The sequence below is a fragment of the Kogia breviceps genome, chromosome 7 (genome assembly GCF_026419965.1).
Source record: "Kogia breviceps isolate mKogBre1 chromosome 7, mKogBre1 haplotype 1, whole genome shotgun sequence".
Taxonomy (NCBI): domain Eukaryota; kingdom Metazoa; phylum Chordata; class Mammalia; order Artiodactyla; family Physeteridae; genus Kogia; species Kogia breviceps.
This window is the reverse complement of record NC_081316.1, coordinates 31,808,131-31,821,258: the sequence shown is the minus strand read 5'-3', so window position 1 is coordinate 31,821,258 and position 13,128 is coordinate 31,808,131. Positions and strand designations below refer to the sequence as shown.

Here is a 13,128-nt window from a genome sequence, read left to right as displayed (position 1 = left end):
TAATAAAAAATGTATCAGGAACACTTTTCCAGTAAATAAATATTCATGCGCACTATAGTTTTAAAGGATTTCTTAGATTACATTGTTAATATCTTTGGAGAAATGACAAGGTGGCAGACATATTCCTTGCTCAGCAGGACTGGTAATGTTCAAATAGAGACCACAGTTTGTTCACAATCAGTCACCCCAGCTTCCCAGGAGTCAAGCATATATTACCTTTGAAAAGTAAATTGGTAATTACAAATTCTCCCTCCGTTTCCACATTCCTACTGGCAAACACCCAACAACCAACAATAGGACAGGCCTACACAAGTCAGGCATAGGCATCAAGCTATTAGAAGAGATTGTAGCCACACCCAGAATCAGTACCACCACACCCAGAATACCAGCTGAGTATCAGCTGTGTTCAAAAGCATGGAAATTCACCAAAATGTAGTAGAGTAGTTGATATGACCAGAGTATCAGCTTAAGAACTTACAAAGATAAGCAGACAGGGCTTCCCTGGTGGTGCCGTGGTTGAGAGTCTGCCTGCTGATGCGGGGCACACAGGTTCGTGCCCCGGTCTGGGAAGATCCCACATGCCTTGGTCTGGGAAGATCCCACATGCCGCGGAGCGGCTAGGCCCATGAGCCATGGCTGTTGAGCCTGCGTGTCCGGAGCCTGTGCTCCGCAATGGTAGAGGCCACAACAGTGAGAGGCCTGCATAATGAAAAAAAAAAAAAAAAAAAAATTAGCAGACATAGAAAATAAATCAATAATTATTACATTCTTAAGTTTTCTACACAGCGCAACAAAAGCAGTCTTTATGAAATTATCTGCCTGGAGTAAATAAAATTACAAAGGAAGGCAAATCCATAGTCTCGCATTCAAATCTTGAAAGGTAAGGACTTATGCTTGAATATCTTGTTATTAGACTCTTCTGACAAATATACAACAGTTGAGTATCAGAGAAAACCCTTTATTTGGCAAATGTGTATTTGATCAGCTTTTATGTGCCAGACTATCTTTTAGGCAATGTGAGAAATAAAAAAAAGTGAGTCAATAGAGTCTTCCCTGAAGTATTTCTTCTGAACTAGAACAAAAGTATGTGCCTACTTTCAAAAGCTAATATATATAATGCATGGTAGAAACATGGCAAAAATGCCATGAAATAATGTTAATCATATTCTATAGGAACTAGAAGAGGTTAAATTCACATCTAACTGGCTTTATAATAGGTGGATATGGATAAAGGAAGTCTTCATCCTGAAAATGGCATTGTTCTGGGGCCTTGAAGAATGGGTAGGAGTTGAAAAACCTTATGAGTCAGATAGGAGTTTTAGGATGGACATTCCAAGTAGAGGAAACATTCCAAGTAGAGTAAAAGCAGAGAGGCCTATGAGGAAGAAATCCATTGTAGCATCAAAAGAGTTTATAAAGGAAAGCCTTAGAAGCAAGTCTGGAAAGTGGTGAGAGCAGATCATGGAACTCCTTGAGTGGTAGAGCAGTGAACATGGACATGTTTCTATAGGCAGCTTGAAGAGGTAAATGTAAGTTTTTCAGCAGGGACATACAATATAAACAGTGGTTTAATCCATCATCACCTCCTTTGTCCCACATATCTGCCTTCTCTTGATGTTGTCTTTTTAAGCAAATCATTTTGTGTTCTTGTCTCTTGAAAATACTTGTGATAAGACCTTATCAGGTTGGATTCAGAGAAGGTGAAGCTTGCTGATTTTCCTCCATTGCTTTCTTTTAGTTACATGTATCCATCAAGAATGTTACTCCTGAATGCTTCTCTGAACATGTAGTCTGGATTTGAGCAAGACTAATCTGATAAATTCTGTTGTTATATAGTCACATGTGGCCAGGAACCACTGGCTTTTGGGGAAACAGTTGTACCCCACGCTTCCATTTATCACAGCATATGGTTTTTTTTTGAAGAGATTTTTGGTGCCTTTAATAGAGTATGGAGAGCAAGTAGAACCAAAAAAGTACTTAATATAGTTTTATATATATATATATATATATATGTATGTAAAATATATAAACTATTCTAAAATAATTTCCCTAGGCTTAAGAAAGCCTAAGAAAGAAGACAACTGCTCAGTGCACTAAACAAACTTTTTTTTTTCTTGAAGTCACTTTACATTTTAAAATTCACTGCTTTCTTTACTTATTCATTAATAATCATTTATTAAGCATGTGTGACAGGAAATACACTGATCACTGAAGAAACAGATGCTCTACACTCAGTCTGCTCTCAAGGAGACCATAATCTTCCACTAATTATGTCTTCCAGGGATATCTCGCCTTCTCTGTTTGTTACTCTTTGCAGATAAACCTATACTGACCTGACTTGGCTATTTCATTTCGCCCATTAATACCTTAAATAACTGGGTTCTAGGAAGGGAATAACCTCAAAGAGAATTTCTATCTCTATGTCTGTTTGCATTTAGGCAATGAGAAGCAGAATTGGAAATTTCAATTTCAGTTAAGTGAGTTATTCAAGACCCAAAGAGGTAACAACGAAACTCTCTATTTTCCTGTGATAGAGCACAGTATGAGGAAACTCACAGTTGGCTGAGCTGAGCAGTCATATTTCAGAAATCAAAAGAATAAAAACCCCTCTCAATTATGTAAAGGACAGAGTCCCTTACCTCTCTGGGAGGCAACAGTTAGCATGGGGCCTGATAAATTAATTACTTAAAGAGGGCAGGAGACAGGTGGCCAGCTGTGGGAGGGCAAATGCAGCAGAAACCTCAACAAGGAAAAAAAAGTCAGGTTCCAAGATCAAAAAAGAAAGAAAACTTGGAGTTCTAGAAAGATAGATATGGAGGGATTTTAAAGATATGTGTATTTAATCAATATAAAATCAATATTATATAATTTGTAGCAAGCATGAACATGACAAACATACATGGAGGCATTAAAAAAATCTACCCTAATCCCAGCTTAATCCCAGAATTAATTATTCTGGACATTTTGGTATGCTTCTTTCCAGTCTTTTTTTTTTTTTACTGTTTTGCAAAATATAGTCAAGCTCATACTACATGTATTAATCAGGCCCCCCCTCACTGAAAAAGACATAAAATAATTATCTCTCATCATTAAAATTTGAAGATAGTAACTTGCTCAAGAGCAGCCATTTAGCAAGTAAAGAAGTCAAGATTTAACCCCAAGCAGGCCAAGTCTGGCTCTGAACCTCTGTGCCCTACATTCTGCTTACATGCCTATGGAGAACATGTATCGGCCATTCCAGTATTCTTATTTTCATGATAGTTCCCAGAAACGTATTATCTCCCTTCCTTCCTCTTTTCCTTGCTTTCTTACTTTTGCTCTTTCATTTCGTTCTTTCATGTGCCCACGTTAAGCACGGTGATTGGCTCTGGGGAATACAAATTTAAATAAGACACATTCCCCATTCACAAAGAGCTGCCCTATCTAGAGGGAAGGCAGACAAATAAACAATTTCAAGATATGCATGTATTTTGTCTCAGAAAATTTTGGAATCATTTTACTCAGCATATTTTCCACTTTGCATTAAACTGCAAGAAATTTTTTAAAAATTTGAAGAATGAAGTTTGAAACCAATAATAGTAATAAAAACCAAGCCAACAGTCGGTTTAGCTTTCCCTAATGAGGCTATTTAATATTCATTCCTAAACTTTCTGCACTAGAGATGTCAGTATAAAATATTTCCTTTTATCAAATCACAGATATATTTTTCAGGAAAGTCTTTGTTCAAACCCCTCTTTCTGCACTCCCCACTTCCAAAACACACAAATTTTCTTTCTTTAAACACCACACACACACACACACACACACACACACAGACACACACACAGCCTTTCCTGCTCTTTGCAGTGCTTTTCCTGTAAACCAGATGGTGCTAGAAATTTCCTAGGCCCCTCACAAAGCTGTTCCTCTAGCAACCTTCCTTAAAAGACTGATTTTAAAACAAGCAAAGATGTTCTTTGAGTCCCTTGCTAGTCAATCTGTCAGTCCAGCCTAAAATGTTTCTAATTAAAAGTAATCAGCTTTATGAGAAGATAATTTAATCATAGCTGCCCTGCAGAGGTTTGGGAGCAAGGGTGTTAGAAAGAATGCCAAACTCCTTTTTTGGGAAAAAAATAATGAGGTTAAATTCTTTCTAATGAAGTTCAAATTCTTAGTCAGTCTTAGCTGCAGCGCACACATTCTTGCCTCCTGCTGGGCGGTGGTTGGAGAAAATCAGACAGCAGCAGAAAAAAGAGGCTTTAGGAAATTGAAGATGTTACCTATATCTGGAGTATAGGTAGGGTAGAACCAGAGGCTTTTAATTCTTTCAACTGTTCCTCCTGATCATGAGTTGAATTAATGCTCACATTTCAAAAATATTTCTGATTCGAATCCCAGCGATTTAAAAGGATTTGAAAAGGAAGATCGATCCACAGGCATCATAATTATAATAATAGTATCTAATATTTTGGGGGTGTTAGTTTCTTGCCATAAACTAATCCTTAAATACATTCTCTAGTCTTTACCTGCGAGTTGGGTTGTATCAGAATGACCTGTGAGTTGAGTTGCACTGGAATTTTAACGAAACGAGCAAATATAACAAAAACATCCTCAGGCAAGTGATTTATTGCTCTGGGTTTCAGTGCCCTCTTTTATTAGACATCTCTAAAAGGACCGTTTGTGGAGATCATCTCTGAGGTTTGTTCCAAATCTTCAGTTGGAGGTAAACTCACATTGAGTTCATTCTTCTAACCAAGTATTTCTTCAGTGTCTGCATCCTGAGCTCTTACTGAATGCCCAACATTCTCCTTCTGTAGGACCCTCCTTCATTAAAGAAGGCTGTACATCCTTGCCATGCCTCCCACTGAGAGTAAAATCTAATTTCTCTCTTCTTGCTTCAGATGACTTCAGGCCCAGTCACTGAAAGCTCAGGAGAGACTCTGAGTCAGAACCACCAAGCTGAGCATAACCAACCTGTATAATAACATGAGAGGTAATAATAAATTGCAGTTTTAAGCCTCTAGTTTCAGTGTGGTTTGTTATGCAGCCATACATAACTGGAACATCTGCTTGTGCAAAACTGCATTCTCTTTACTGTCCCTGTATCATGAACTACAGGTGAAATCAAAGAGTGTATGTCAGTAGCTCAGCCTATTTGAGATTTTGAAAATTTTGAAATTTGTGCGTGTTTCTCTTTTTTATCTACCTTTATTTGGATCTTTCACCTGATTCTGAGTTGATCTCACAAACTTCAAAACTCTTTTGCTGTGTGTCTGTTCTGTAATACGTTACATCTTCCAGGAGGAACTTGAGAAATTTGAATCAGGCAATATTGGTAAGAGGAAAAGAGACTGTACTGAAAAATATGTTGAGCAGGCCCCTGATTCCTATTTTGGCCACTGTGACCTTCTAAAAGTGACTTCATGTCTTTCGGTGTCAGATGCCTTCCTTTGTCTCTCAAGTTAAGGTGTTGGTTTACATGATCTTGAGAATTCTTTTTTGTGCTGTGCTTCAGTTTCTTTTATAATATTAGTATGACAATAGCCACTTTGTAGGGCTTTTATGAGGATTAAATTAAGTATCACGGTTAGTGTTTTTTCAGCACCTGTTACTTAGTAGGTGATAAATGGTCTAGGGTCACTATCGTATATGATTGAGTCCCAAGAGCTGAAATACAAGAGAACTCAAGTGTAATGTGCAAGACATTTAATATTGTTTATCTGATAAAAACCTTTCTACTGTATAAGTGGAGGTTATCCATATTTTCCAAATTCAAGTTTAAAAGGAAAAACAAAAACGTCTCGGCATCTGCAACTGCATTCCTCTCAGAGCAGAAACCAACTTTGCCCTTCTGTAGGTGCTAATGTTACAGACCAACTTTTAGGAAATCAGTGTCTGTGCCTGGATATAATAACCAGCCTCAAAACGAAAAAGAGGGAATTATTAGCGGTTCTAGAGATTTGCTCAGATTTATTTACAGGCTCTAGGAAAAGTCCTCCCCTCCCACGCCCAGCATACCCCGCATAACGCCCACCCACACTGCGGCACTGGACACTTTGGGGATGCGGGGCTATTCCGCGAGTAGCCGCTAAGGGGAGCCGGACGCTGGACCGCCCTAGCCGTTGCCATGACAACAGAGGGCGCGCAGCCTAGGGAGCGAAGTGCTGGCTAAGCAGGTGTCGGATTGCAGGGCGCTCGCGGATATTCCGGAATTGAATTGAGCCCGGGAGGCTCTCTCAGGGTCTGGCTACTGGTCACCTTTCTCTCGGACAGCTTCCTAAACCGGCGGGGACGCACTGAGTGAAAATGGTCCATCATTCAGGCTCGATTCAGTCCTTTAAACAGCAAAAAGGTCAGTTGGAATCTTGGTCCCCCCTCCCTGTGGGCGTCACGTACCGTCTGCATGCCCTTGCAGTTGTGTAGGAGCATCCTTTCCAGACTAATGCGACGCAGAGGTGGAGAACTCTGTGAAGTTTAAAAAATGTTCTTCTTTTATTTTTTTAATGCCTCTTCACTCTGCATCCGAGATGAGTCTGATCTCTGAGCCTCCGCACGGTCCCTAGGAGAAGCGGAATTCGTCATTTCGGGGACTTGATTTAATGTATATCTCTCTAAGACTGTGTCAATGTATTGCAGTAAACCAGCTTAGTAGGGGTTTTCCTACCAGCACCCTGAGGTTTGAAGACAGAGATATTGGACCAGGTTTGTCCCAGTCTGTGCTTCAAATGGCTAATAAGCTCCACATAAGTGTATCTCCTATTTGAGACGATTTTACACAATCCTAAGATAAATTAATTTTGGGACTGTTCCAGAAGTTGGCCTGTTGAAGGAGCTCTGAAAGTTTCTTAGAAAAAATCAATTTTTTCCTTGTCCTACGCTTGATTCTGGGTTTCAAGTTTTTGTTAATATTGGTAGGTTCCTCTTGTAGGGCTGTTGTATTATCCCTCTTTGCTTCTCCTTCAAGTTTCTCCCTGGATGCAGTGATGAGTCTACATGTTCATAGTCAAATCAAGAATTTTTCCAAGTTATTATCACCCTTTGGTCCTTGTTCCTTATTTTATTTAAAAGGTTTTTAATAGAGCACATATATTTTTGTACGTATTTCCAGTTTTCTGGGGTTTGTCCAAAAATTATTAAACAACATAATTGCCATTTAATTGAATTAATGACAGTAATTATGACATAGTTGACCATATGGTACCTAAGATATGTGAATTCTGGAATGGTAAATTTGCTCATGCAAAGTGAAGTAAATAGGGAATTCCCTGGTGGCCTAGTTGTTACAATTCTGACCTTTCACTGCCATGGCACATGTTCAATCCCTGGTTGGGGACCTGAGATCCTGCAAGTCGTGAGGCACGGCCAAAAAAAGCAGTGAAGTAAATATTTAGTTACATATTTCTACTCCCTCCAACCCAATTTTTATCCATATTATTTTGATCAGCAGTTTCGGTGTAGCTCTTTGCCTTTCTTTAAGCAAAAATTGGTGAACCCACCAAGGATGATTTAGTAGAGATTCCTGCATTAAGCAGAATATTGGACTGTGAGCTTTGAACAGCATAATTTTATACTCTGTTCAAATCCAAGTTCTCTAGGTTATTTTACAAATATGTTGGAATTGGGAGTGAGGTGAAAGACTGTCTGGGTAGACAAAACATTCAGCTAGTGTGCAGTTCCACTTCAAATCTAAATGTTCCAAAGAAAATTCAGTTGTTCAAGAAGTTGTATTCTCTTTAATCATTATTGTAAACACATACAAACTTTCAGAATGAAGACAATTATAGGAACTTTGCACCAGCTTCATATGATTAATGTCCTCCTCTGAGGCATAGCTATGGGTAACTTATTTCTGGACCTGGAATCTTGACATGCCCCCACATAACTTATTATGTATGGACACATATTGTGTTTTTAAAAGCAAATAATTGCCAACTTTAGGACCAACTGTCATTGCTCAAAGTGACTGATAAAAAATTATGCAAGTTCTGGAGCTTCATATCGTTTCCTTTATGATGCATTATGAGCCATTTATTTTCAAGTCTTCCTTTACTTTTTGGCACAAAAGGCAACTTTAGCAGAAGGATAAATGTGGAGAGCAGGAGGGATAGGAAAGGAAGCATCATTAAAGTGGTCCTGGTTAATTGCTTCTTAACCCTGAGTGGGCATTCCAAAACGACATGCCAAACTCAGGACAAGCTGTTTTAATTTTACAAAGAGGGAGGAGTAAAATACTATTCTAGATGCTTTCTGACCCAGGAAGTATGAGACAGAAAACTTTTAAGGGTGCTCTTCATCGTAACATTAACCTGAAAACTGCACATTAAAGAGGAGAAAATTCTGTACTGGAACTCTGGAGTTCTAAATGTTAAGCTTGCCTTTGTAACTAGCTTAAAAACCTTGAGTGAAGTTTTTAACTTCTTTGGAATTTACTTCATATATAAATATGAAAAGAGTGAACACCTGACCCCTATGGTCTTCCTCTGTTCTATGGGAAGGGCAGGTGCAATGAAAACAGATGATTTTTTTTTTCCCCTGGGCCAGATAAAAGGAAAGCCCGGCTTTTAGTTCATTCTTAGGAAATAATTTAGGTAAGTAAACCAAGTTATGAGGATTATATTTTATCTTAATCAAGTGATATGTCTTTTGTAATTTTGATTTCAATTTTATAATACCTAGAAATAACCTGAGATATTCAGAAAACACTGTTATTATAAAACTTTAAAAGTGTTCACTGACACTTGAAAAACAGATACACTCTATAATTAAACTCTCAGCAGGCTTCGAGGTGTTCCAATATACTTGAGAAATATGTAGTAATCAATCACTGATCCAAATTCCCTCACTGATATTACTCAGTGTTTTTCAATAAATCAATATAGATGTCAGAATAGTTACCTTGAAATGAAATACTATTTGTAAGACCAAATTTCTCCTTAAGTTAATCTAGTGTCTTCATTTCCAGCCTTGGATTTTAATCCTACATATCCTACTTACAAGTTGTGTTCTTTAATATCTCTGAGACTCCATTACCACCTCTGTGAAGTGAAGATAATATATATGTTGCAAAGTTGTAAAGTACTTAGCAGTTTGTCTGTCACACAGTTGGGGCTCAAAAATATAGTAAATAATAATAATAATAATAGTTGTTATTCTTCCCAGGCTCATCCATCTTTTCTGACTTCTTAGGAGTAAAAATAACCCTCAGTGGTTTCTTAATAATTGGTTGCCCTTTATTTTCCTTTGTCTCACTCAGTTTTATTACTTTAGAGTTTCTTAGGGAAAACTGGATTCCAGACCATCTAAGGATTCCTTACAATAGTCTTGAGTTACAGTCCCAAACTACTCAATTCATACGCCCATCCCTCAGGAAAACTTCCCCCAAATTCCCGTAAAGTAAATTTAGGTATTCAATTATTTTCATAATTTTGAAATTCCATTGCAAATAAATTGCATTTATTCACTATCCACTCAACCCATATTTAGCAGGCTCTTGCTATAGAGAACTTTGTACAGTAGGAAGCCTGAGAGGTTTGCTAAACGTAACCTTTATTTATAGGCAACTCTGCATTTTTCTAGGAAGATGTTGACATTTTGTTTCTTGGCCATGCCAGTTAAGTTTTGTTTTCTGAAGAAAAGACCCACATATATTTTTGATTTTTAAAATTAAATCCTAGATTTTTCCATTAAGTGGCATAATAAGTTAGGAAGTAAAAAGTGAGGATCCTCAGCTAGAGTGTGGGGGGGTTGGGATGGGATTATTTCATACTTTATTTCTGAAGTCCCAAAGGTAAACTGGAGTGTAATATGCTTACAGACAACTGGGAGTATGTGTTTTCCTGTGCCTTGGCACATGTCGGAGGAACACATTAGCTGGCAAATCATCAGTGATTTCTGGTAAAAATTCAACTGTGCTCCTCAGCCAGGCTTGCTCTGTTTCACTTGATTTAAAACGGACTCATGTGTCATACAAGAGTGGGTGAGAAAAGGACAATGTTAGTTCTGGCTTCTGGTGGCTGTTATTTCCCAATACAGCTAGTAAGACTTTCAGAGAAGCCATAGGTCACATCAAACACAGCCTGTCCCAAAAGGCTTGGCTTTAATGGGATCAGCTGAAGCTGTTAAGTGATTCATCATTATCCTAAAGGACATTTGGTTAAACATGAAAAGAGTGTTTTTAATATTTCCACATAATCAAATACTTCCTGCTCAAATAAATTATGTAAAAATAATAATAATCTTTACACTTACATGGGGATTTACAGACCACAAGCACTTTCATTCTCTTTTTCTCAAAATAAATTACTCACTTTTGCAGGGGCCCACCTGTAGAGCCTCTCAGCCACCAGCCTGCTTTGTGCCCAGTTCCTTCTTCATAAGAACTAGGACGGTGTTGGGGAGAATACCTAGTTTCAGAATCTCTGATATCCACTGTTTAAGCCTTCTTTTCCCTTCACTGATATTTTTAGGACCTAGAATCTTCCTGTACCCTTACCCTGGTGAAGCCAGGAAAAAAATCTGAAGCCGTTTATACATTGACAGAAATGCATTCACACATTCGTATTAACTATCCCTGGTATTTTGACACTCTATTCCTTTATTTATGACTGAAGAAGAGAAGGCATTGTGTCTTGTTAAAATACTTCCCAGCTATATAGGGAAAACAATTGGGGAAGATATTTTAGGGTCAGAAATTATACTGACTGGTACTTAGGTACTGACTGGTACTCAGGTTCATACTGAGTATCAACCTGTATCATCAGAAAGAATTAACCATATAATCTAATTGAGAGCCTATCTGGTCTTCTGATCTATTAATTTTCACCCTTTCCTTTCTTTTCCTTTCCACAGCAGACTTCTTAGATATTTATGACTTTTGTTATAGATAATCTCCTAGTAAGGGTGAGCCAAACTATGAAAAGAATATAGAACACTACCAAATGTAAAACAGATAGCTAGTGGGAAGCAGCTGCATAGCACAGGGAGATCAGCTCGGTGCTTTGTGACCACCTAGAGCGGTGAGATAGGGAGGGTGGGAGGGAGATACAAGAGGGAGGGGATATGGGGATATATGTGTACATATAGCTGATTCACTTTGTTATACAGCAGAAACTAACACAACATTGTAAAGCAATTATACTCCAATAAAGATGTTTAAAAAAAAGAATATAGAGATATTTCAATCCAAAAAGCAAATGTGTGTCTAGCATCATTTCTTAAAAAATCCTGTACACCTCAAATGGCTCAGAGGAATTATTACAATGTTACTTCAAAGTAAGAACATGGACGTTTAAAATGATAACTTTGAATTAGCAACAGTAGTATATATTATGTGATAAATATATATCTTATATTAGGAATGAAGACAAGTGATAAAGTATAAAAGAAATTCCATCCATAATAATTATAATGTAAATATGTGTGTTTATTAAAGCTGTCTAGAAGTTCAGTTATCCAAAGCCTCACATTTCTTGAGGATTCTAGAGAGCTGAATTTTTCATCTGAATCTAAGCTGTCTAGAAGTTCAGTTATCCAAAACCTCACATTTCTTGAGGATTCTAGAGTGAATTTTTCATCTGAATCTAGGATTTAACATTGTACTGTGCACATGAATGTTCCTGGAAAAAAATATTGGGGGTTGATGACCACAGTTGTCCCTTGCACAACATGGGTCTGGCTTATGTGGGTCCACTTATATGTGGTTTTTCTTCAATAGTAAATACTACAATACTACATGATCTGCAGTTGGTTGAATCCACGGATGCAGAACCGCGGATACAGAAGAACCAGGTATTTAGAAGCCAACTATAAATTATATGTGGATTTTTGACTGCATGGAGAGTCAGCACCCCTAACCCTCATGTTGTTCAAGGGTCAACTGTATGTAAATTAACTTATCAAGAAAAAGCCCCCAAATCTTTAAGAAAGCACAGAAAAGCTCAACCTTCTTCTATTTATTATTTTAGTATTTTATAATTGCTCAGATGTTTAGAAAATATTAATATTTGCAGATTAATGTAAAGTAGTTGTGCCTTGATGGAAAGAGCATTGACTTAAAGTTTCCTGTGACTGAATCCTGTCTTTACCTCTGCAACTCTGGGTATTTCCTTTTTCTGGGCCATAGGTTCCTTATCTGCTGTTTCAGGGTGATAATCCTCATCTCTCAGGATTGTAGCGAAGGATAACAACAAAAAAAACAGCCGAGGCAGCTAATGTTGTGCAAATACTATTACTGCCCACTGTCACAAAAACTTAAAAGTACGCTGCATTATTTCATACTTACTAAAGCTTTAGTAGTTAGATATATAATTTGTTTTTTATTTTCAAGGTGAGGGAACTATGGTTTAGATGTTACATGCATTGCCAAGTTAACTCTTATTGAGTTCAAAGCAGAGTTCTAAGATCTCTGAGTTTGATTGTGGTTAGTTTACTATCCTTCTGTGGCCTTAGTAAAATGAAAACTTCAGACAGAATAATCTCCATGACGCCTTTTGGCTCTGCAGTTCTTCAGAAGTTACAGAAATGTGAAATCATATTCTAAACCTGACAGATCATTAGTACAACCAATCCAGCTGTCCCTTAATTTATTGCCTTTCCTCCTAAATTGCACAGTAAAGCAGCAATTACTTTAAATTCTGGTTGGTTTCAACTCAACAGGCATGTAAGAAGCCTGCACCAGCTGCAGGATCCAGGTTCACCAAAAAATGAGGCCCCAAATTCACATCCTCACGATAACTGAGATACAGTTGACTTCTTGTGGGTAAATTGGTTGGATGTGAAAGTACATTGCTGAAAGTATTTTTCAATTGCACTGTATTATTCATGGTACACTTCTTATTATTACATTTCTAGAAAGTTAATAGGCTGACCGAAAGGCATTGCCCCAGAATATCTCCTAAGAGTGTGTATATGTTATGTTTGGCTTTGGAGCACCATTAGCAGCAATTTGGGGGTGGAGGTGTGGTTATGTTGCAAATATATGCAAAAGTTCTGGCTTAAACACAGTTTCCATCACTCACTGGTATCTTGAGCAATTTGTTCTATCTACCTTAATTCATTTCCCAAATTTGCAAGATCTAAATAATCACCTGGAGTTCTTGTTAAAATGTAAATTCTTCAGTGCCTCCCGACTTATAGAATCTCATCTGCAGG

General features: G+C 37.7%; 1 protein-coding gene across 2 annotated transcripts in view; it reads left to right on the top strand.

Moving 5' to 3' along the window:
* The first annotated feature begins 6,121 nt into the window (after positions 1 to 6,121).
* ANO3 (anoctamin 3) overlaps positions 6,122 to 13,128 on the top strand; it is a 258,988-nt gene continuing 251,981 nt past the window's right edge. Inside the window, exon 1 of one of the 2 annotated variants that reach the window (XM_067038079.1) lies at positions 6,122 to 6,331. In XM_067038079.1, coding sequence (XP_066894180.1) covers positions 6,286 to 6,331 — 46 coding nt within the window. In that variant the 5' untranslated portion in view covers positions 6,122 to 6,285. Of the gene's footprint in view, positions 6,332 to 11,687; positions 11,767 to 13,128 lie in introns of those variants that run through there. The other variant, XM_067038080.1, reaches the window with a different exon arrangement.